The sequence below is a fragment of the Anguilla anguilla genome, chromosome 7 (genome assembly GCF_013347855.1).
Source record: "Anguilla anguilla isolate fAngAng1 chromosome 7, fAngAng1.pri, whole genome shotgun sequence".
Lineage (NCBI taxonomy): Eukaryota > Metazoa > Chordata > Actinopteri > Anguilliformes > Anguillidae > Anguilla > Anguilla anguilla.
The window spans coordinates 49,302,561-49,324,458 of NC_049207.1; the positions used below are offsets into that span (position 1 = coordinate 49,302,561).

Sequence of the window (21,898 nt, forward strand, 5' to 3'; positions counted from 1 at the left end):
TACGCTCTATTACAATTGCATGCCTTTCAGAATAAAATTAAGTATATCAGACTACATTCAGTAGGCTATTAGTTCAGCTATAATTCACCCCAAATATTTGGAATAATAATATGCATGCCAATAATATGCATGACAATTGTAAATGTAACAGGATCATTATAAATTGATACGATGCGATAATCCTACGGTTTAATTTCAGCTACTGTCAACGGACCACATTGCGACTGTTCGTGCGGCGACACACGAGACCGCGACTAAAACCCGACGGAGAATGCGCAACCTCTCAAGCGAATTACAAGGCCAGGTTGGCTTGAAAATGGTCTCTAAGGCAACCTTACATCAACAAAAAAGACCTCACCCTGTGAAAGAGAAAGTGAGGGAAGACTACCAAGGAGGTTCGTATGATTACGTATTGTATTATTTAATACTCATTTCTCAGTTTTCTAAATGTTCCGACGTAGCCCAAGCTATTCAGAAGGTAACTGAGGTCATGCAAATGACGTTACCCAACTTCGACTCAAATTTGTCTTAAGTTTTCATCACCCAATTAATTTGCACACTTGTTCAATTATTAATAACGCACTAAGTGGACTACTTGTTGCTCGGATTACAATCTCAGCTGGCTACATGTTTAATTTACTAGCTAGTCATATTTTACTTTGTTCGTATTGTGCGGTTACGACCACAAATCTGGGTCTTTGTTAATTGCGTTCCGTTGAATGCACAACAATTGGCTATTCTTTCTGCGACTAATAGGCTATTTTATAATCTATGTGTCATCCCTTTACAGAAAATGAGTGCTGAACGAAGTCGTCATTGAACTGCAAAACTAAAGCGATATTTACAATGGTAAAGTAGAAAATATGTCGAATTTTATTTATTTATTGTGCAATAAAATAGGCTGTAATTTGACATTTTTGTCGTCCCCAAAATGCAAAAAGATAATCATGTGTTTTTATTGCTCCTCAAGAATGATTGCACAACGTGAGTTTATACATATTATTTAGGCTATATGGTACCACTGTAAGACTACGGGCGAATAGTTACATGAGTTGTTCCTGTGCCCAGGAAGGCCTATCTAATTGTCAGATCTCCTTTTCAAAGCCAACGGCTCGAAAATCAAGGTCTCACAGTGCTGCACGAGCAAAAAAGGGCAAAAGAAAGAAGTCCCCCAAAAAGAGGTCATCTAGTGCCAAAACTGCCAAAAAAGAGGTGGATATTCTCAGTCCAGCTGCCATGGAGAATGCGTACTACATTTCCCACAATGCAGTGGATTGCCTGGAATTCAGAGGCTTCGGTTGGCCCGAAGCGACAAAGAAGAAAGGAAAGAAGGGCAAAAAGAAGAAGAAGAAAAAATGAGTGTAATCAGTCGTGCCAATATTTTTAATAAAACAAACACATTGTTCTGATGGTTGTCTTTGTATTTAGTCGCATGATGACTTGGTATTGGACTTTTCAATGTGCGGATATGATTAATGTTTAGGGTGGTCGTGTTTACTTTAATGATAAACTGTAAATTTCGGGTAGTCAATATTAAAGAGTTTATCTACTGAGCTACATTATGATAGTGTATCGATTCATATTGTGTATGTTCATCAATACGAACATCGCCTGCTGTATTTGGTTTATGCAATAAAATACAATATATGCTCATGCATATTGCAGATATAAAACACATCCTTAAGACAAAGCTACAATACATCATATTTTACAGACAGTGGACAAAACCGAGGCAAAGAAAACAGCTGTGATATATTCAACACAGATCCTTAGCCTAGCTAGCCCAACAGCCACCGATCACCAATGTAAATTACTGGCCACACATGGTAACGAAATAAATGGCAAATCAAATGATGTTTCAATTTCCCTCCATCCGATTTTAGCCTAATGTGGTATTTGAAATGACCCAATCTGCGTTAAATTAAACCTGTACATTGTTTTTAGATTCGATCTGTACACATTCTCTTCTCCCCTTCGCAATATGGCGCTCTTCGTCGCAACGTCTACCGTGTGACGTAGTGTGCTTGTGGGGGGGGGGTGACGGGGACGCGGGGCTTCAGCTGCAGTGTGCTGTCGAGCCAGCCGCTCTTTGTCCTCCATTAGAGCTCGGATTCTCCGTTCCACACCGTACGGCGCAGGCCCGAAGTAGCGCAGCCGCTCTGAGGTTAGTGCCCTACCGCGCAATCTCCAGCTATTTCAGCCCTGGCGCAGCCGCACCAACAAACCCGGCAGCAGAGGGGTGATAGAGGGCTGGGGGAAAATCCTCATGCGAGGCGAGAATGGGCTTTTTCCAAGTGGTTTTCACGCATTTGGAACACAGACCCATGGTTAAATTGACAATAAGCCTGGATAAAGCACGAATGCAGTCTCGATGTCGCTGCAGGCCGCACTAGGCCCGGGTTTGCTGGTTTATCGCTGTTGGGTGGCTGGTCGGAAGCTAATGGCGCTCAGTTTAGAAATGTCCCTCAACAAGGGCGATTAGATAGCTGCTCGGTTGCATCTTCACTGGACACTGCGTGTTGAGTGGTTGTTCTGACCAGTTTTTGAATGCTTTTGTCATTTTGTGTAGTGTTGTGAAAATAGCTAGTTATCTCTTTGTTGTGATGTCAAGCAAGAAAACGGAAAGAAGCGCGCGTTTTAGCCAGCTAACTGTACGTTAGCAGGAATAGCTAGGGTAAAACATTCATCCTGTGAATAATGTTGCTTTTCCTTTTAAACTGTCGTTTTATTCTACTCAACTCCTAGTTGGGTTATCGAGACAACATACAATAACGAAATATAGTGTATGATTTGTTGCAGTGGCCTGTTAAACGGCAGTTAATTCATGGCTAATCTTGTTTGGTAACATTAGCCTGCTAGCTAGCTAAAATATCGAATTGTAGGTTTGGTGGAGGATGAGACCGAATGGTGACTGCGAACTGATAAAATTAAGAAGGCGAAATCATATAATTTATTTTGAGCTTTAGTTGGAAACTATATAGGAAGTTTTTCCATTAGACTTGGGGAAATGGAAGATAATGAATGCAACTAAATCTAACGTTAACTACGTTTTGAAATGGGATCGTATGTCTCCTAGCTTGCCTATCTTATGTCCCTCCTAGCTAATGTTAATTTAACGCTGTATAATTGTATTTGTCTCAAATTCTCAACGATATGGCCAGGCATCTAGCTGGCAGGAAACTTTATGAATAACTGACTGGTAAAAACTAGGCAGCCCTTCAACTAAAGCATGCTAGTTATGTCGTCGAATTAATTTTGTTAAATTAAAACTGATTCGTGCGCGTCTTAACATGGTTGTGTAATATCCCGCCCTCAACACATATTTATACATCTACAGTATATCTCTGCAAAAGTAGTATTAAGTTGGACGTCGCGTCCACCCCGTTTGCATATGAAGTTAAATGTAGTTTCCCACAGAATCACTTTCATTTGCCATGCATTTTTTTCAAACTGACAACCCCACCAAATAAACACATTGCATGGAGTTTTAGGTGTGTATTTTAATTTTAACATTTTCCCCCATACACTACTTCGTTTGTGAAATTGTAAGCCCGAGTCTATGAAGATTCGATCTTGTATAGTTCTTTTTCCTGTGTTTGACTGTGAATATTACTTCGTTGGCACTGGATTGCGTAGTCACATGAAGTTGTCACAAAATAAAGTTTATCTCTGGTAGCTGTATTTCATTTTGTTCAATGTCATTTGTTTAACTGTTGCTTTAACGGAATTGGAGTGATTTGTTTTGATATACCTGTCACAGTATTTTCTAATTATTTATGCATCTTAAAACATTTCTCCAGTGATGATGCTATGGCTATATATAGATTTGCAGATTTATGCTGTAGGTTAAATGTATAATAAAATTAAAATGAGAGAATGTATCATACCACGACATAGTACAGTTAAGTTGTTGTATCACTATATCCTTGATCGCTTGCATCCATTCAGTTTATTTGCAGTATACTGTTTACTGGCGCCCCTTGCTGGTACATTGCGGTGCAACAGCAGATGTGAAAGAATCTCTTCCTCTGCAGGTCAGCGAGCACGTGAGATCTGTCTCCTCCACTGTAGGTGGCAGTAGTTAGTCCTTCACCAACACTCTTCACCTGCAAATGCAAGATTTTGAGCATTGCCTGCTGGGCCAGTTTATCTCTGCATGAATATGTATTGCTCATTATAATTCCTTATAATAGATCTGTATTATTTTGTACACACTTGGAGACTGACTGGGGTATTCACACCCTGGGTCACTGACAGGGATTTTGAGCCCCATGAAAATATCTCATGTTGGGCCACCCCATGCCTGCACAATGACAGCACAACTTTTGGAGAGTCTCTCTCAGTCATGGCACTAGGAATTACCCCAACCCCCATATAGCGCTGCTGTTCACACCACAGTAGTGGGCCAGGTTGTTTTTGCTACAAGGACCATTTTTCACCTTTTTATTTTTGATGGTCCTGCCTGTAGAATCTCACCAGTTTTCACAGAATTGACCTATCTTGCTAGCGCTTGGCGGGGCTCTACACTACAACACACGCTCCCATTTTAGGAGCCGCTCCTGAAAATGAATGCATGCTAACTGGAATGCTAATTGGGATACGGTGGTCTGCTCCTAAATTTTTCAACTTAGAAAGACGTCCTCCTTGGGGAAAAAAATGTTAGCGTTGAGCCCTGCTTGTGGGTGTCTGAGTTTACAAGCCTGTTATGTTGGCGTTCTCATCATCTGCAGCGTTTGTTGTGGTGGAATGTACACTGGAAAACTGTGATCAAATACTGCCGCAATGAAAGGCGTAATTTGTGTAATGACCGCGTGATAGAAAAGAGGCCGGGCTTGGCCGCGGCTTGGGGGAATTTCTTCGGGTTCTACTGTCATCTCGGCAGTTGCGAATTCCCGCCTCAGAAAGTTTTACCGCTCGTCTCATTAAGCATTTAGCCGTCCGCCGTGAACTGGAAGAGCGCGCATTATCAAGGCATCGCTAGCCGCCAGTACGTGATATGAAAGGCTGTAATTTTAATGGTGCCGGAAGCTTTCGTTTATCTTGAACCGTGGAGTTGGAATATGATGTTATAGAAAAAGGTGTCGGTGACATGCTCGTCCTTTGGGGAGATTTGGTGAGTGTTCGGTGATGCACGATTACTCTTGCTTCATGCTGTGTAGGATGTGTTTATATTGTGTAGCTGGATACACTGGGGTGCATCTCTGGAACTTACCTGGGGGGAAAATAATAATAAAAGATGAAGTATCTAGAATACATCTGTGTCTGTGTGTAATCTTAGTTGGTGTGACCCTTTACTACTGGGATTAATTGCAGTGTGTGTGCGCGCGTGTGTGTCCATCCATGTGTGCGTATGTGTGTGTGCTTGCTCATCTGTGTGTCCTTGCGTATGTGTGTGTGTTTGTATATGTGTGTGTGTCTCTCAGTGTGTTCCAGGTCAGGTTCAGCCAATGGAGGACCACACAGTGCACCAGACGGAGCACATGACCACCATCGAGGCGCACGCCGTGGCGCAGGTGCAGCAGGTGCACGTGGCCACGTACACGGAGCACAGCATGCTGAGCGCCGACGAGGACTCGCCCTCCTCGCCCGAGGACGACGCGTACGACGACTCCGACATCCTCAACTCCACGGGGGCCGATGAGGTCACCGCTCACCTGGCCGCCGCAGGTGAGGCTCGCTCTACAACCCCCTCCTCCCCCCCCCCCCCCCCCCCCCCCCGCACCCGCAGGGAAATGTCCTCCTTCACGCTCTGTGTAACAAAATAAGTCCGCTCCCCAAAGACAGCAGAAGAGCTGAGTATTGCATGAAAATAATTCCCCAGTCTAACAGTAATCATGATTTTAACAAATTCACAGTCACAATGCTACTGTTTAGGGCAAAATGTGTGTGTGTGTTCACAGTTGTAGTTATATAATTGTCCACTAGATGACACAGTTGTAACACAAAAAAGCTTTGTGATTTGGGGCGGAACTTTGGGGATATGGGAGTGTTTACAGTATAGCTGTCCCTGTGGCGCGTGGTCTGTATTGAGGGGATATAAATCATTTAATCAGCTATGACACAATGCACTATGACGTCTGTGGATGCTTTTACTTGAAAGGTTACTGTCTGTAGTATCCATCTGGAAAAGGGAGTTTGGCCTACGGCTCAGTTCCAGGAGTTTATTAAGGTGGTGTGTGAGGGTGAGAGTGAAATGGGACACAAGGAAGCCCTTGGGGGGCTGTGTTCTGAAAATGTGTCCCAGCAGTTTTGTATAATGGTTAGGGAGCTTGTTCAACTCCCAAATGGGGGCACTGTTGCTATCCCTTCGACCAAGGGTACTTAATTTGACAGTTTTTAATCCAGCTGTGAGAAAGGCCAGTGTGTAAAAAATGAAAAGCATTTCGGTTGTTCTGGATAAGAACGTCTGTGAAGGACCTTAAGATGCGAACGTGTCACATTGCCTGCCATCTCTCCCCAGGCCCCGTTGGTATGGCGGCAGCCGCTGCCGTGGCAACAGGGAAGAAGCGGAAACGACCGCACATCTTTGAGTCCAACCCCTCCATCCGAAAAAGACAACAGACCCGCCTCCTCAGGTGAGCCTTCTACCTGGAGCCTAGACACAGTAATCTTAATATGAGCATAAATAGGTTCATACAACTAGTGTTGTTTTATTGTGTAAACACAGTGATTCCAGTGTGTACCATGACAAACAGTGTATGAATATTCCAACCTGTAGTATCCAAACTAAATTCATTCACATGTGTAAAGTCTGTTGAGTTAGGGATAATTCTCAGCGAATGTGTAGCCAAGCCACACATATTAATAAGAGGTAGTGTACCAGGGCATTAAACACGCCCTTACAAATAAGATCTTGTGGCCGCATACTCATCACAAACCAGGTAGGGCTGAAAATCGAGTCGCACAAACATTTGCGCGCACGCTAACAAGGACCCGTGGGAGGTCGGGGCGCTGAATTTACGGGTCCCTCGCGAGATAGCGCACGCTACTGCGCCACAGCTGGTCCCGTGCCAAAGTGGGCGGGGCCTCCCTTGGGTCCGGAAGAGGGCCGCATGCTTAATAAGATGAATGTTGCGAACTCGTTAAAGTCAACTTAGAGTTCGAGACCAGCTGTTGTAAACCGTTATACATTTTAAATTTTGCGACAGTTGGATAGTATGTGTTGGCTCATGCGCAAAAAATAAACCATACGCATTTTAAAACATAAACCATGTATGGTCATATTCAGTTGTCCTTGCTTATTATCCCTGTCCATCAGTTAAAATAACACAACCACGAATAGTAATTTTTCAGTGTATAATGTGTGTAATTCATAAAAGCTACCAGCAGATGGAGGTGATCCCCGTCTTCCATTGTGTATGCAGCGTATAAAGAACAAAAACCGTAGGGAGAGCGGGGGTGCTGAGCAGGTGGAGAGACTACGGAATCTCATTCACCACTTTGTTTATTTGGCAGGGTGTACGAGCCAGTTTTACAGAGTTAGCAGTTGGGCTAATTTGTTTGATTTGCTGTGCCTCTTCTGTAGGAAACTGAGAGCCACTCTAGACGAGTACACCACCAGAGTGGGACAGCAGGCCATCGTCCTGTGCATCTCGCCCTCCAAACCCAACGCCGTGTTCAAAGTGTTCGGGGCCGCGCCCCTGGAGAACGTGGTGAGTCCCTCCCTCTTCCTGCCTTGCCCCTCCCAGCCCCCCCCGGCCCGCCCTACCTGCCCTGGGTTCAAACCTGCCTCCTTCCCTCCTTTGGGTACAGCCAGGGAATGGACAATGTTTCATACGCTCGTATATGAAATGTATATTTGCATATATGTGGTTCATATGTAAAATATGGGGTTGCTCGTTTGCTTTTGTTTTTTCGTGTGGGTCTTGCATCTCTGTGCCACCTGCAGAGAAACCTGCATCTCCACCATTGTGACTGTGAGTGTGCGTATAGGGATCTGTCTGTTGCTGTTGTCCCAGCATCCCCTGCTCCTCCCTCCCCTGGATTACCTGACACCCCCCCCCCCCCCCCAGGTGAGGAAGTATAAGAGCATGATCCTGGAGGACCTGGAGAACGCTCTGGCGGAGCACGCACCCCCACCCCCAGAGCTGGGCTCGGAGCTCCCCCCCCTCACCATCGACGGCATCCCCGTCTCCGTGGACAAGATGACGCAGGTGAGCCCCCACCCCCCAAAAGGCCACGCCTCCATGCACACCTCCCTTACATGTTTTCTCCTCTCTCTCTCTCTCTCTCTCCCCTATCTTTCTTCTCTCTCCTCTCCTCTCCCCAAAGCCTTGTAACTGTCCCAGCTCCCCGGACCATGAAAGTAGCTGAAACTCTTTTGGGCCTTAAATCAACTCAAGCGCTCCCTTTGTCGTCCTCTTATGGAACACCCGTCCCGTCCCCTGTGCTGAGAACTCACACCCTTCTCGAGTCGCACTGTTCTGCATCTACAGCCTGAAACTGCTGTAGTCACCAGGCCGACTGTACAAAAGCCGTGCGACGGTGCTACTCGTATGCAGACGGCTACAGGCTAAAACAGGAAGTACATGAATGTGCGTTGTGGTCTCTTCCCTGCGGCTTGCAAAGCTCGGTGCAGGGCGTGCTGTGCTGACTGTGAGCACATCCTGGTTTCCGCAGAGAGAATAATAAGCGCGCCGGGGGGGTTGCTCAGGGTCGAGGTGTTCCCCCCCCGAGGTGACGTTTGTTTACCGGGCCGCGGTGCTGATGGAGACAGGATCCTAGCCGCCCACGCAGCGTACGTGCGATTACCTCCCTCTCCTCCTCCGCCTACGCCTCTGCCTCCATCCCTCTCTTCTCCTCTCCTCTCCGGAGGAGGGGAGGCAGGGTCAGCCAATGAGAGACAGCTCAGTGGAGGAGAGGCGGGGCCAGCCAATGAGGAAGCGGCCTTAGACCTGACAGACAATGTGGAATCTAGGGGTTGGGTTTTTTTTTTTTATTGGACACAGAAAAGAGAATAAGTACCATCCTACACACACACACACACTCTTGTATAAATTCATACAGACATACATACACGCACACACTGATATAAACTGATACACACACTCTCACACATACGAACATGCCCACACTCTTTCACACACACGCACAGACTCTCTCACACAGACACACACACATGCCCCTCTTCATTACATGGGCCCCTGAAGGCCTCGTTGCTTTTCAGACCTTACTACAGAGGAGCTGCCCTGGGGGCAGTGGTACCGGTAGGGGTGGGGGTAGAGGTGGAGGTGGGTGTGGGAGGCTCTCACGGGTGGCATGGCCCCATAGGCCCGTGGCCTAGAGAGGCGTGAGGTAGGAGGTATGGGGGGGGGGGGGGGCTGGCAGGTGAAACCCTGGCTTGTGTGTGTCTGTAATTACCCAGAACCCCCCCCCCCCTCCCCTCCTCCCCTCCAAGCTGAGCTCATCAGCCTGCAGTTCAGCTTTCCCCCGTCCCGGTGCTGATTGGCTCCCTGTTGGATTAGCCGCAGAGCTGAGGAGCGCTCTCCACCGCGCCTCTGCCTAAGCCTGCTTCTCCCGTAATTACGCCATCTGCTCGGGGTGAGGTGTGTGGCGCACGGAGCGGCGGTCCGCCCGCCAACTACGCCACGCGCGGGCTCTGGCATCCTGCTCGCTCGCTCTGGCGCCCCTCTCGCTCGTCCCTCGTTAAAGCCGCGCCCGTTCGGCTCCTGGCCCTCATGGCGGCCCTCTTAGAGACCCGCTGCGTCTGCCGTACTCTCCCGCCATACCTACCTGCCGTACTCTCCCGCCATACCTACCGGCCGTACAGGGCTGCCGTACTCTCCCGCCATGCCTACCTGCCGTACTCTCCCGCCATGCCTACCTGCCGTACAGGGCTGCCGTACACGCACACTTCTCCATTTTTAATCTCCAGGTTGGTGGATTTGTTTGGTGCCGGTGGTGTGTTGAGTGCGAACGGGTACACACCCATACACACACACACACACACACACACACACTCACACCATGCGCGTGCACACACTCTCTCTCTCACGCTCACACACGGGGCCTCTCCTTCCCCCTCTCCCACCCTCTCTAGCCCACTCCAGAATTTCTACAAGCTTCTTACACAGAGTCATGCAGCAATCAGGCACCATTGTATTGCTTTAACCTTGAGTGTTGTTGCACTCTTCTCTCTCTCTCTCTCTCTCTCTCTCTCTCTCTCTCTCTCTCTCTCTCTCACTCAGTCTCTCACCCCCTTACTTGTTTGCTGTCAGTCTCTCTCACTCACTCACTCTCTCTTTCACTGGGCCAGGTCACTCTTTCTCAGACTCCTTTCCCCTGTCCTTCCCTGTGCTTTTAATCGAGAAGGGGAGTCCCTGAATCCCCAAAACCCAGGGAAGAACTGTGATAGTAATACAGCTCATCCAGAGAAGCTCATTCTGCCCAGATCCAGGATTCGAGTTTAGAGTGGTGGGGGGGGGGGGGGGGGTGGGAGCGTTTAAAACGTGCTGACATCTTCATTTGGAAGGAGCTGAGCAGGTGGGCAGTCTGGGGTGGTGGGGAAGGGGGGTTTAGGCCCAAAATATTAGCAGCCTCAAAAGAGGGGGGTCTGAACCCAGATCAGGGGGGATTATGGGATTGCCTAAGCTACCGTCATTACTTAATTGCCCCTGATTGTCTTGGGTCAGAGATGGAAGTGGGGGTTTCTTTTATTCCCGTGTAAACCCCCTCTCCTCTCATCTCTGGCCCAAGACATTTAATAAAGAGGTTTCAGTCATATTTAGGTAGTCATGCATGCAATGTCCACTTTTAAGTTTCTTGGTTTTTTATTTATTTTTTTATTATTCACTTTGAGCAAAAGTATTGTGCTGGCTGAAGGAATTTGATTATTCTGGAGAAATCTTTTTATGTCCATTTATATACCCAGACTTGTTTCAATAGAATTGACTTCTCTTTGAGCTCTAAGGCTGTGCTATCGATTGTGTGTGTGTATGAATACACCTTCTATTCATGTCACAATTGATGATCTGCAGTCACTTTGACCACCATGTTTATCTTTTTCCTGTTCTCTTTTTTTCCTTGCTCCCTCCCTCTCCCTCTCCCTCCCTCTCTCCATCCATCCTCTCTCTCTTCCTCAGGCCCAGCTGAGAGCTTTCATCCCGGAGATGCTGAAGTACTCCACGGGGCGGGGCAAGCCCGGCTGGGGGAAGGAGAGCTGCAAGCCCATCTGGTGGCCGGACGACATCCCCTGGGCCAACGTCCGCAGCGACGTCCGCACGGAGGAGCAGAAGCAGAGGGTGAGAGAGAGAGAGGGGGGGCGGAGTCTGGGGCCTATCTCCATGGAAAAGGAAGAAAAAGGGGTGGAGACTTCTATCTTAGATGCCAGCGTGGATTGTTGGGTACTGTTTCCAGGTTAGAGAGACAAAGGGGGTGGGGCTTGACTGTCTCCAGGGTAGAGAGACAAAAAAAGAGGGTGGGGCTTGGGTACTGTCTTCAGGGAAGAGGAACAAAGGGGAGGGGACTGGTGTCTTCTTTCTTTTTGGAATAGTATACCAATATCTGATTTTTATATTTTCCTCCTTGTTGTGTCGGAAACAGGTATCATGGACGCAGGCCTTGCGGACCATCGTGAAGAACTGCTACAAGCAGCACGGGCGCGAGGACCTGCTCTACGCCTTCGAGGACCAGCAGGTCACCCAGCAACACGTCGCCACGACAGCCACCCACAGCATCGCGCACCTGGTCCCCTCCCAGACCGTGGTTCAGACAATCAGCAACCCTGACGGCACTGTGTCCCTCATACAAGTGAGTCTCTGCGTAGGCTGGGTCCAGCTTTGCTAAGCGAGGCTTGCCTGGGCTTTGTTAAGCTGGGATAGGCTGGGCTTTGCTTAGCTAGGCTGGCCTGGACCTTGCTAAAAAGGTTTGGCTTTGCTTTTCCGAGCTGAGCCGGGCCAGGCTGGGTGTTGTTGGTCTGGACTTTGTCAAGATGGGCTGGATTAGGCTGGGATTTGTTGAGCTGGGCTGGGCTGGGCTGGGCTGGGCTGGGCTGGGCTGGGCTGGGCTGGGCTGGGCTAGGCTAGGCTGTGCTTTTCTGGCCTGGATGAGGCTGGGCTGATGAGAATCAATCCAAGGCCTTCATTCTTGAGGATGTGTGTAGTTTCTATTCAGTGTTATGTCAGTAATGGATAGCAGGAGCCGGAATGATTCGTGTTTCACTTTCACCACAGATGTGAATTTAATGAATAAAGGGGGAGACAGGCAGGTTTTCAGATAATGCTTTGTATATTATAAATGTCTTGTTAATTTCAGGTCACATATGCAGAGCGTAAATTCCACATGTCTAGAGTATTTTGCAGTATATTGCATTTCTGTAAGAAACACCTGTTCCTTCCAAATTCAGTGGGATATGAAGCGAATGCATATTCAGCGGTGCCATAACTGAATTTGATTGACAGCAGATTGAATGCTTTTTTTCTGATAGACTGTGGCTTGTTGAAAGTGTTCTCTCTTCCCCAAAAATACACTTGATATTTTACTTCCCCCCCTGCTGCTCCCCGTACTGTACTCGCAGGTGGGGACCGGCACCACCGTCGCCACCCTGGCCGACGCGTCCGAGCTGCCCACCACGGTTACCGTCGCCCAGGTCAACTACTCCACGGTAACCGACGGAGAGGTGAGGGCCCGGGTCGAGAGTGAGCGCGTATGTCTCACTCTGTGAGGGTGTCTCTCTCTCTCTCTCTCTCTCTCTATCTCTCTTGCGCTATGTATAACTCTCCTGCTTTGAACATTCTCTCTCTGGTTATGGTTATGCACTTTGTTGTACGTCGCTCTGGATAAGAGCGTCTGCCAAATGCCTGTAATGTAATGTAACGTTGTAAGTAACTCTCTCCCTCTGAGTGTGTATCACTCTCTGTGTGCTTGTGTCATTCTCTCTCTCTCTCTAAGCGTGTAACATTCTCTCTCTAAGCGTGTAACGCTCTCTAAGCGTGTAACATTCTCTCTAAGCGTGTAACATTCTCTCTCTAAGCATTGTAACGCTCTCTAAGCGTGTAACTCTCTCTAAGCGTGTAACATTCTCTCTCTAAGCATTGTAACGCTCTCTAAGCGTGTAACTCTTTCTAAGCGTGTAACATTCTCTCTAAGCATTGTAACGCTCTCTAAGCGTGTAACATTCTCTCTAAGCGTGTAACATTCTCTCTCTAAGCGTGTAACTCTCTCTAAGCGTGTAACATTCTCTCTAAGCATTGTAACGCTCTCTAAGCGTGTAACTCTCTCTAAGCGTGTAACATTCTCTCTCTAAGCATTGTAACGCTCTCTAAGCGTGTAACTCTTTATAAGCGTGTAACATTCTCTCTCTAAGCATTGTAACGCTCTCTAAGCGTGTAACTCTCTCTAAGCGTGTAACATTCTCTCTCTAAGCATTGTAACGCTCTCTAAGCGTGTAACTCTCTCTAAGCGTGTAACTCTCTCTAAGCATTGTAACGCTCTCTAAGCGTGGAACTCTCTCTTTGTAAGCGTGTAACGCTCTCTTTGTAAGCGTGTAACTCTCTCTTTGTAAGCGTGTAACGCTCTCTTTGTAAGTGTGTAACGCTCTCTCTCTCTCTCTCTGGCGCAGGTGGAGCAGAACTGGGCCGCTCTGCAGGGGGGCGAGATGACCATCCAGACCACGCAGGCGTCGGAGGCCACGCAGGCCGTAGCCTCGTTAGCGGAAGCGGCGGTGGCGGCGTCCCAGGAGATGCAGCAAGGAGCCACCGTTACCATGGCGCTCAACAGGTACGGAGTGGAGCGAGGGAGGGGCGCGGCCTGGGTGGAATAACGCCATTACGAATCTACAGACGGGCGCTTTGCTTGAATCACGCTTTCTTTGGCCTTGCTCTTGCGCTGTTCGTACTCGCTGTTTGTAGCTCGTCAGTAACCGTTTCCATAGCGCTCTCCCCCCACCCCCCCCCCCCCTCAGTGGCCCAGCTGGAATCAGCCCCTTCGCCCCCCCCCCCCAGCCCTGGATCAGCGGCCCCTCTGGGGGGCTTGTTACAGGAGCTCTCTCTCTCTCCCTCGGCTCGACATCCACCCCAGAAGAGCGGCAGCCATCTCTCTGCTCGCTCGCTCGCTAGCTCTCGTTCTCTCTCTCTCCCTTCTCTGTTCCACTGAGGAACACCCCCCCCCCCCCCCCCCCCCCCCAACTGCTGCTCTGTTCCGGAAACTGATATTCAACTCATCCTTGACAACATTTTTATGAAGATGGTAGACAGGAGAATAAAAATAGAGATAGGTAGACGCATAGAGATGTAGAGCGATAGAAAAGTTGAAAATAAGCTGTTGAATCAATCGTATACTGGGGAGGGGGTTGGGGTAATTCTATCTCCGCATGCAGATTTTTTTCCACAAAGCTTCTCTTTCTGGGTTTATGGAAATGTAACCTCAAAATGGGAACTCCATCCCCTGGTAACGAGAGGAAAGTCGGCGTGTTTGGCATCGATAGCGCGGCGGATGCTAATCTGCTTCCTGCTTTGGCCTACATTTCCCCACCTGCGGGAAAGGAACCCGCGGACACGGCCGCTTTGAAAAAGCACTTGACATTTTACCCGCTTGTTTATTCAAACGGAATTGCTGTGAAGCACCAGGGTAAGCTCCTGCCTGGTTTGTGATGTGCTGAAGAGGCAGGTATCGAGCCACTCCGTACCGCCTGATACAGCCAGTCAGGTTACATACAGGCCTGTTTGGTTTCAGACTTTCCCATGAGTGAATATTTTATTTGATACTGAAGAGGAGCTGGAAACACGTACAGGAAATGCTGAATCGTTCCTGTAAATTACTCTGAAATCCAAACTTTGCTGTGGGCAATTTGCTTTAAAATAAATAGAGAGCGTAGCACTGTTTTTTGGTGAGGCCATTGGTGTGGTATTAAAATGAATAGAAGAATTAAGGGTTGTCTCAAGCAGGTTTTTGCTGTCCCTACTGTGATCTCACACCTACTGTGACCTCATACCTTCTGTGATCTCACACCTACTGTGACCTCATGCCTACTGTGATCTAAAACAACTGTGAGCTCACTCTTACTGTGACCCTGTCACCCCAATCGTGAGCTCACTCTATTGACTGAACTCCACTGTATGCTCCTATTTGAGCTTGCACCAGTGTGAGTGAGCTCCTGCTGTGAGCTCGCCCCTCTGTGATAGCAGACTTCCTGTGATCCTGCCCTTCCTGGGGGAAGGGGGGATGGATGGAGGATAGGGAATGTGGAACAGGTGCAGATCCGATGTGACAGATTCCCAGAACAGAGCCAAGGCAGAAAATCAGCTTACACACCACCCCCCCTCGCACACACACACACACACACACACACACACACACGCAATTAGACTTCCATCAGCGATTTTCGCTAATAACCCTCCTCTTTGTTTATCAGGTCCCTGGAGCATGCTCACTCTGTCCTCGGTGCATTCCGTGTGATTGGCTGTTTATTTCTAACACTGCGAGAGAAGTGGCAGGCAGGCTCGTGTGTGATTCTGCCCCTTTCTCAAACCCCCCTCCTCCTTACCCGCGCATTTACCACTCACTCTGACTCAGTATTGTGTGGGCTGGTGTGTATAATTCTGCATTGAAATGTGTATCTGTGCTCTGTATTACAATGTGTATAAGTGTATATTTCTGTGCCCTGTATTGCAGTGTGTGTAACTGTATATCTCTGCTCTGTATTGCAGTGTGTAGAAGTGTGTATCTCTGTGCTCTGTATTGCAGTGTGTATAAGTGTGTATCTCTGTGCTCTGTATTGCAGTGTGTATAAGTGTGTATCTCTGTGCTCTGTATTGCAGTGTGTATAAGTGTGTATCTCTGTGTTCTGTATTGCAGTGTGTATAAGTGTGTATCTCTGTGTTCTGTATTGCAGTGTGTATAAGTGTATATTTCTGTGCCCTGTATTGCAGTGAAGCAGCAGCTCATGCAGTAGCGACGTTGGCGGAGGCCACGCTGCAGGGCGGGGGGCAGATCGTCCTGGCAGGGGAGACCGCCGCCGCCGTGGGAGCGCTAACTGGTGTGCAGGATGGCAGCGGTACATACCTGCTTATATCAGCCTCAGCTGTGCACAGCCAATGAATCACTCTGCTTATGTCAGCCTCAGCTGTGCACAGGCACTGTGCCACCCTGCTCCTATCAGCCTCAACTGTGCACAGATGCTGCTACAGGCACTGTACCACTCTGCTTACATTAGCCTCAGCTGTGCACAGGCACTGTACCACCCTGCTTACATCAGCCTCAGCAATGTACCCCTCTGCTCCTATCAGCCTCAGCTGTGCACAGATGCTGCTACAGGCACTGCTTACATTAGCCTCAGCTGTGCACAGGCACTGTACTACTCTGCTGATATCAATCTCAGCACTGCACAGGCATGGTACCACCCTGTTCCTATCAGCCTCACCTGTGTTGCTAATCCCTCACTGCACTGCCAACCTGGGAATACCAGGTAAGAGAGTACACACCTGGGCTTTGAGCTACCTGATCTACCCTGAGTGAAACACACACACGCACACATACACACACACAGTGAAATAGCTTGGCAACCAATTGTTGCGTTTTTGAGAAGGCACGTCTGTAGGCCATGAATGAAGAGGGCAGAGACCGCGGTAAAGCTGTTGCTCAGTTTGGACAGTATGTAGCGTGTAGGAATGTAAGAAGATGACCATTGGTCTGGTAAAAAGGGAGATTGCAGTCTGGTGTTGTGTGCTGGCTGCTGGTGTCCCCCCCCCCCCCCCCAGCTGCCAGTTTAAACTCCTGACCCCCTCCACCAGCTCGTTTCTGCCCTAAGGCATCGTTTCCTGTCCAACCCCCCACCCCATGCCCCTCCAGCCCCCAAGGGGGGCTTGTCTCGGGGGCACTCCTAAAGAGCTTTGGTCCTCTCCATTATCAGTCCACTCTAATCACCCAGACAGCTGTCAGCATGGCTGTCATCCACCCCCAACACACACACACGTACAGACACACACAATCACACACACACAAGAGTCGTGTCAGTGAGTGGACACGAGCGAGGAGTGCATTTAAACAATAGATCTAATTAGCAGGGCATTAACGCTATTTAAACAAGTCGCCAATGGAACCCCCCTCTCCAGCAGGTATTCCGTGTACAAACACTTCACACATCAAGGCTCTGTGTTGAGGGTCCTCCTCAGTTTTTTTTTTTTTTTTGGGGGAGGGGGGGGGGGTCACAAACTATGTATATAGAAAAGTCAGTACCAGCCCAGTCCAGTTATTTTATATGCACATGTGCAGGTTAAAAAAAAGCAATTAAAGTCACCCAGGTGAGGCAGTTGAGTTTACTGCAGTTTGGTCAGGTTGGGGTTCTGCAGACCCGCCTTCCTCTCCAACGCCAGCCCCCCGAATTACCCAACGAGTGTGCCGCCTCTTAGGGAAGCCATTAGCTCATTAGCGCCAGTGGCGCAAATACCAGAAACATTAACCGGAGGAGAGCGCAGGAGTGTCCTTCAGAGGCTTGGAGAGAGGTTTGGGGGGCCGGGCAAGTCTAATGGGGTGACCCCGTAATGAGCCTGCGGGTGGGGGGGGGGGGTGCTCTCCAAGGGTTCTGGACCCTTGTGCTTCATTTTACCCGATTACACCCCTTACCCAATCGCACGCCATACAAAATCACACCCTGACCCAATCAGGGCTCGTGTTTCTGGAGTAGCTACCTGCTGATTGGGGCCTCTGTCTCTCGGGCGTTGCCTCGCTGTCACGGTAGCGGAATGACGAGCAGTTGATGGGGAGGGTGTGTGTGTGGGGGGGGGGGGGGATGAAAGCGAAGAGGCGGGGCACTCTTCACTCTGTAATGAGCCTTCCTCTCCAGCCCTGCAATCACGCTGACCTGATTAGCCAAATCAGCGCTGATTGACTGTGTGCGGGGATCTCCTTAAGCAGGCTTCTCCTGTACAAGCACAAACACGCGGGGCAGATCCTAAGCTGGTCCGGTATTGACTAGTCTGGGCAGCTGGCTGAACCCAACTTCCTAAAGATGTTTTAAAGTGAAATAAAGTTCTGTTTTCCTGTTTTGCAAGTGTAGCTCTTTACCCTCAAACTTATCCGCGTTTATTTCACACATGAACTAATTCTGGCTTTACCAATTTTTTTGATTTTGTGTTTGTGTAATTATACACCCGCCCGCCCTTTACCAAAGCAGCCACCTGTTATTGACCAGCAGCAGAACTCTGGACATTTTCTTGTAGCTGATGTGAGGTTTAAGGCCTGCCAGACACACAGTGTCCGTACGCGTGTGCGCGTGTGTATGTGTGTGCGCGTGTGTCTAAACTGGGCGGGGCACTCCGCTGGCTCATTATTCAAACCGCACGGCTGCCATGGAAACGAGGCTCACGTGTCCGTCCTCCTCTCTGCGCTTCTGTCCCCCAGGCCTGGTCCAGATCCCCGTCAGCATGTACCAGACCGTGGTCACCAGCCTCGCCCAGGGCAACCGACCCGTGCAGGTCGCCATGGCGCCCGTTGCCACCCGCATAGACAACACTGTCACTCTGGACGGACAGGCCGTGGAGGTCGTGACCTTGGAACAGTGACGAAAGAGGTCGCGCTCCCCCTTTTCCCCTCATTGGTTGTCTCTGGAAAAACAGGCGTGGCTTCCATACCCCCCTGGGTGTCCGTTGGAAGGGGGCGGTGGTGGGGGACCTGAATTTGTACAGTGTAAAATTAATAATTATCCTCGCAGGGATAAAATAAAAATCTAGATTTATTAATGCATTTTGTTTACAATGTAAATAGAATTAGATTCTCGGGGGGCGGGGGGGGGGGTTGTTTGTTTTTTTGTTTTGCTTTGTTCTTTTCAGTTTTTTGATTTTTTGTTCGTTTTTTTTTTTTTTGTTTTACTTCCGATTCCAGCTCTGTGAATTTTGGGAATCAAGCGATGAACGCTGGGATATATGAAGTATTTATTTCTTCAGGCTCGTGACCTTTTACATGGTTTAAAAAAAAAAAAAAACACTCAAGTAACCCCAAAAAAGAAGAGACCGGATGTTGAGGCGACGGTGACGCACATCAGTTTTTGTTCTGCTTTTCCTGTTTTTTTTTTGTTTTGTTTTTTTGTGTATTTAACAGGTTTTTTTGGGGGGTATGTTCCATTTCCATTGAGTGTGTGCCATTTTCACTGTCCGCTGTCTGTTCTTAGAGTCCATATAAGATTCCTCAGGTACCTCCTGGATTTCCCGCTAATTTCTTATCGTGCAAAGAACTCTTGAAAATATAACTTATGAATAGTTTACGAATAGTTTAACTGATCTTTGTCCTGATATGTCCTGAAGTTTCCATGGTACAGCGAGAGAGACCAGTAAGATGAAAGTGAATTGTTATTCACAGCTAAAAATGTGCACAGAAAAAAAAACCGTTGGATCTGTACATATTTCTTTCCATTTCTTGTAGGTTTTGTTTTTTTTATTTTTTATTTTGTGATACTGTTTGCTTATTTTAAAACCACTCCTTTTCTGAATTGGCCCGTCGAGGTGTTCCGCCCGTCACGTTGTCGCCGTGGTGACAGTTGTTAGGGGTGGGGTTTATAGCCTAATGGCCTAAGGCAGAGGTTACATTGTTGGGGTTCAGATGAAAGGCCTTCCCATAGAGGAATCTGCCATATCTTGACATGCTCATCTGTTCAGGTCACACTTCACTGAAAGGAAGCTGTCTTCAGAGCTTTAACTTGGGAAAGGACAGATGTTTGTTCATCTGGTCCCCCGTACAGTTGCATCATTGTTCAGTTCAGACTCGGTATAGTTTAAATTCGGTCTGTTTGAAAGGACCCTGACATGTTTCTCATTCAGGGGTAAACGCCACAAGGAGCACCTTTTTCCCCCCTCCAGCGTGTCCTTTTAAAGCAAATCTACAGTGAAAATAATTTTATTTCTCACTTAGGCAAAAAGTGCTGGCTTGCATTTACTGTTTTATAAATATTAAAAAGGATTTGTTGACATTACTTTTTTTTGTGAACTGTATCTGCATTATAAGAAATGTCTTGCATCTCGGATATTTTTTCTAATTGTGATAAAGATGCAAATCAGCGGGCAGATTGGAGATTTCCTGTTTGCACAGGTAACATGCCGACCACTCCAAACAGTCATATATGAAACGGACAGAAAGAAGCATGCATACCTGTAATTTCAAATCAACAAGTTCTTCAATAAAATGGCTACTGTTCTCGGCTGAGTTCTGAAAGTGCATCTCTTCTGTGCACGATCTTTTTGCACTGGTTTTTTTTTCCAGGCACATTCCTTAACCTTTTTGTTTCTGGCTGGAATTTTGTAGGTATGTTTACGTATTTACTGATTACAACCATGCCAAGAAGCAGCAGCGGTTACTGGTTTTTACCTTGGAAATGCTAGAAAAAGATCACGGTCACAAACCATTAAACCGTTCTCATTTGGATATGAGAAGCACGTGAAATGTTTTAGTGGCCTTTGGTATGGGAACTCTGTTATTTTGGAGACAGTGCCATGTGACCACATATGCTCAAATCCTGCTTTTGAAAACTGTATCTGCATGTTAATGTAAGAGGCAGCATAATTTCTCCCGTGTGCCAAATACCGTCGTAAACTTGCGTACAACGTCCTGTCTCTGCTCGGTGTCTAATAATGATGATGAACAGTGTAAGTATTTGCTGTGATAGTTAGTGAATGACTAATGCAGAATTAAAACATCAAAGGATGTTTTAATTCTGGCATTCCTTTCATAAATGCAGTGTAGAAAAGGAAGATATTTCTTTATTTTTTTTAATAATGTATTACTCTGCACGAAGCCCCTCAGAGTAGCAGTGGAGGTCCAGGATCAGCCTTCCCGTCTGAAGCATAAGCTTCTCCATTCTGAGCTGAGAGGGTAATACTGATCCTAGATCAGCTCTCCTGTTCTGAGGCACTTCATATGAGTGTACGGGCCGCTGTTGTCATGGCTACTTGCTTCTGCTGACTGAAGCAAGAAGCTCCACAGACTGGCAGACTGCCCCTTATTCTGGTGGGGTTGTTCTGGCCTCATTTCCCCTTTGCCAAAACCACCCCCCCCCCCACCCAACCCCCCCCATCCAGCTCACAGCCTGTCGTGACGGACTGGGAACTTGTTGCATCATAAGCTCGCTTCCGTTCTATTTGTTAAACCCAGGATTTAAGACCTGTACCCTTCTGCTATACACACACGCCCACGCACACACAATATATAATCCATCCTGCCTTCCACCAGGAATATCCCTTCCTCAGACATACACAGGGAGGGATGCTTATTTGTGGCAGTATTTTTTTCCCCTCAGACAGGTGCTCTGGAGGGTTTTGGACGGGCAAGGTGACCAGTTTACAGAGGTCAGAGAGGTCATCCTGGCGAAGGGGGCGGAAGAGGGGGAGAGCAAGTGGGAGAGTGCGTGCGACACGCCCGCTCTGGATTAGGCAGCCATTTTTAGAGCGCTTTCTGAGAAACCCACATCGCCTCGCCTTCACCCAGACCTAACCATCCGCCATTTTGGCTCAACCACAGATGTTTCACCATCTCCGGCCCTGCCGACTAAACTGCATTGACAACGGAGGGCTAAATGTACACTTGTAATCCCAGAGGCTTGTGTGGGTCTGTAGCCCTGCTCTGGTGGCCTATCTTAGCAACCTAGCCTACGGGTTAAATAAGCTTTGCAACTCATTTATTTTTTGTTAGACAAAATCTTACAAAAGAGATAAAGGTGAAATATATTCACACTGGCAATGAGACATTGTATGAATAAAATAGCCTAATTGTGTATAATGTAATATATTGTTAATTGAAATATATATTATATATTGATCTACTTAAAAAATAGATTTGTTTATATAATTCATCACACCAAGCTGGGTCTTATTTGTAGAATTTAAAACAGATTTTCTTGCATTACCTTTACCCAATGTCTTGCCATACCTTCACATTTACCCTTGTGTTATCGTCACCATTCTAAGTTGAGGTACAC

At 47.7% G+C, this 21,898-nt stretch overlaps 2 protein-coding genes across 6 annotated transcripts; both read left to right on the forward strand.

Annotated features, from left to right (window-relative positions):
- The first annotated feature begins 246 nt into the window (after positions 1 to 246).
- On the forward strand, positions 247 to 1,410 carry LOC118232271 (small lysine-rich protein 1). The gene is made up of 3 exons (XM_035427120.1): positions 247 to 395; positions 791 to 849; positions 1,105 to 1,410. The coding sequence occupies exons 2-3, from the start codon at positions 847 to 849 to the stop codon at positions 1,357 to 1,359; spliced, it is 258 nt and encodes an 85-aa protein (XP_035283011.1). The 5' UTR covers positions 247 to 395; positions 791 to 846; the 3' UTR covers positions 1,360 to 1,410.
- Positions 1,411 to 2,030: 620 nt separating this feature from the next.
- Positions 2,031 to 20,130, forward strand: nrf1 (nuclear respiratory factor 1). 5 transcript variants are annotated; one of them, XM_035426486.1, is made up of 11 exons: positions 2,031 to 2,164; positions 5,424 to 5,667; positions 6,461 to 6,575; positions 7,526 to 7,652; positions 8,013 to 8,153; positions 11,082 to 11,240; positions 11,542 to 11,748; positions 12,494 to 12,616; positions 13,559 to 13,716; positions 15,867 to 15,991; positions 18,337 to 20,130. In XM_035426486.1, exons 2-11 carry the CDS (start codon positions 5,448 to 5,450, stop codon positions 18,495 to 18,497), a joined length of 1,536 nt encoding a protein of 511 aa, XP_035282377.1. In that variant the 5' UTR covers positions 2,031 to 2,164; positions 5,424 to 5,447; the 3' UTR covers positions 18,498 to 20,130. The 5 variants fall into 5 exon arrangements, with proteins under 5 accessions (XP_035282377.1, XP_035282375.1, XP_035282374.1 ...); XM_035426484.1 differs by lacking the exon at positions 2,031 to 2,164 and adding an exon at positions 2,190 to 5,113 and having other exon boundaries at positions 15,867 to 15,973; XM_035426483.1 differs by lacking the exon at positions 2,031 to 2,164 and adding an exon at positions 2,190 to 5,113 and having other exon boundaries at positions 12,506 to 12,616.
- The last annotated feature ends 1,768 nt before the right edge of the window (positions 20,131 to 21,898 follow it).

Excerpts from the sequence above, each read along its gene's own strand:
- nrf1 (XM_035426482.1), top strand. The coding sequence starts at position 5,090 with ATGCTCGTCCTTTGGGGAGATTTG. Across the intron at positions 5,114-5,423 it reads TCGTCCTTTGGGGAGATTTG|TGTGTTCCAGGTCAGGTTCA; the intron begins GTGAGTGTTCGG and ends TGTGTCTCTCAG. Across the intron at positions 7,653-8,012 it reads CCGCGCCCCTGGAGAACGTG|GTGAGGAAGTATAAGAGCAT; the intron begins GTGAGTCCCTCC and ends CCCCCCCCCCAG.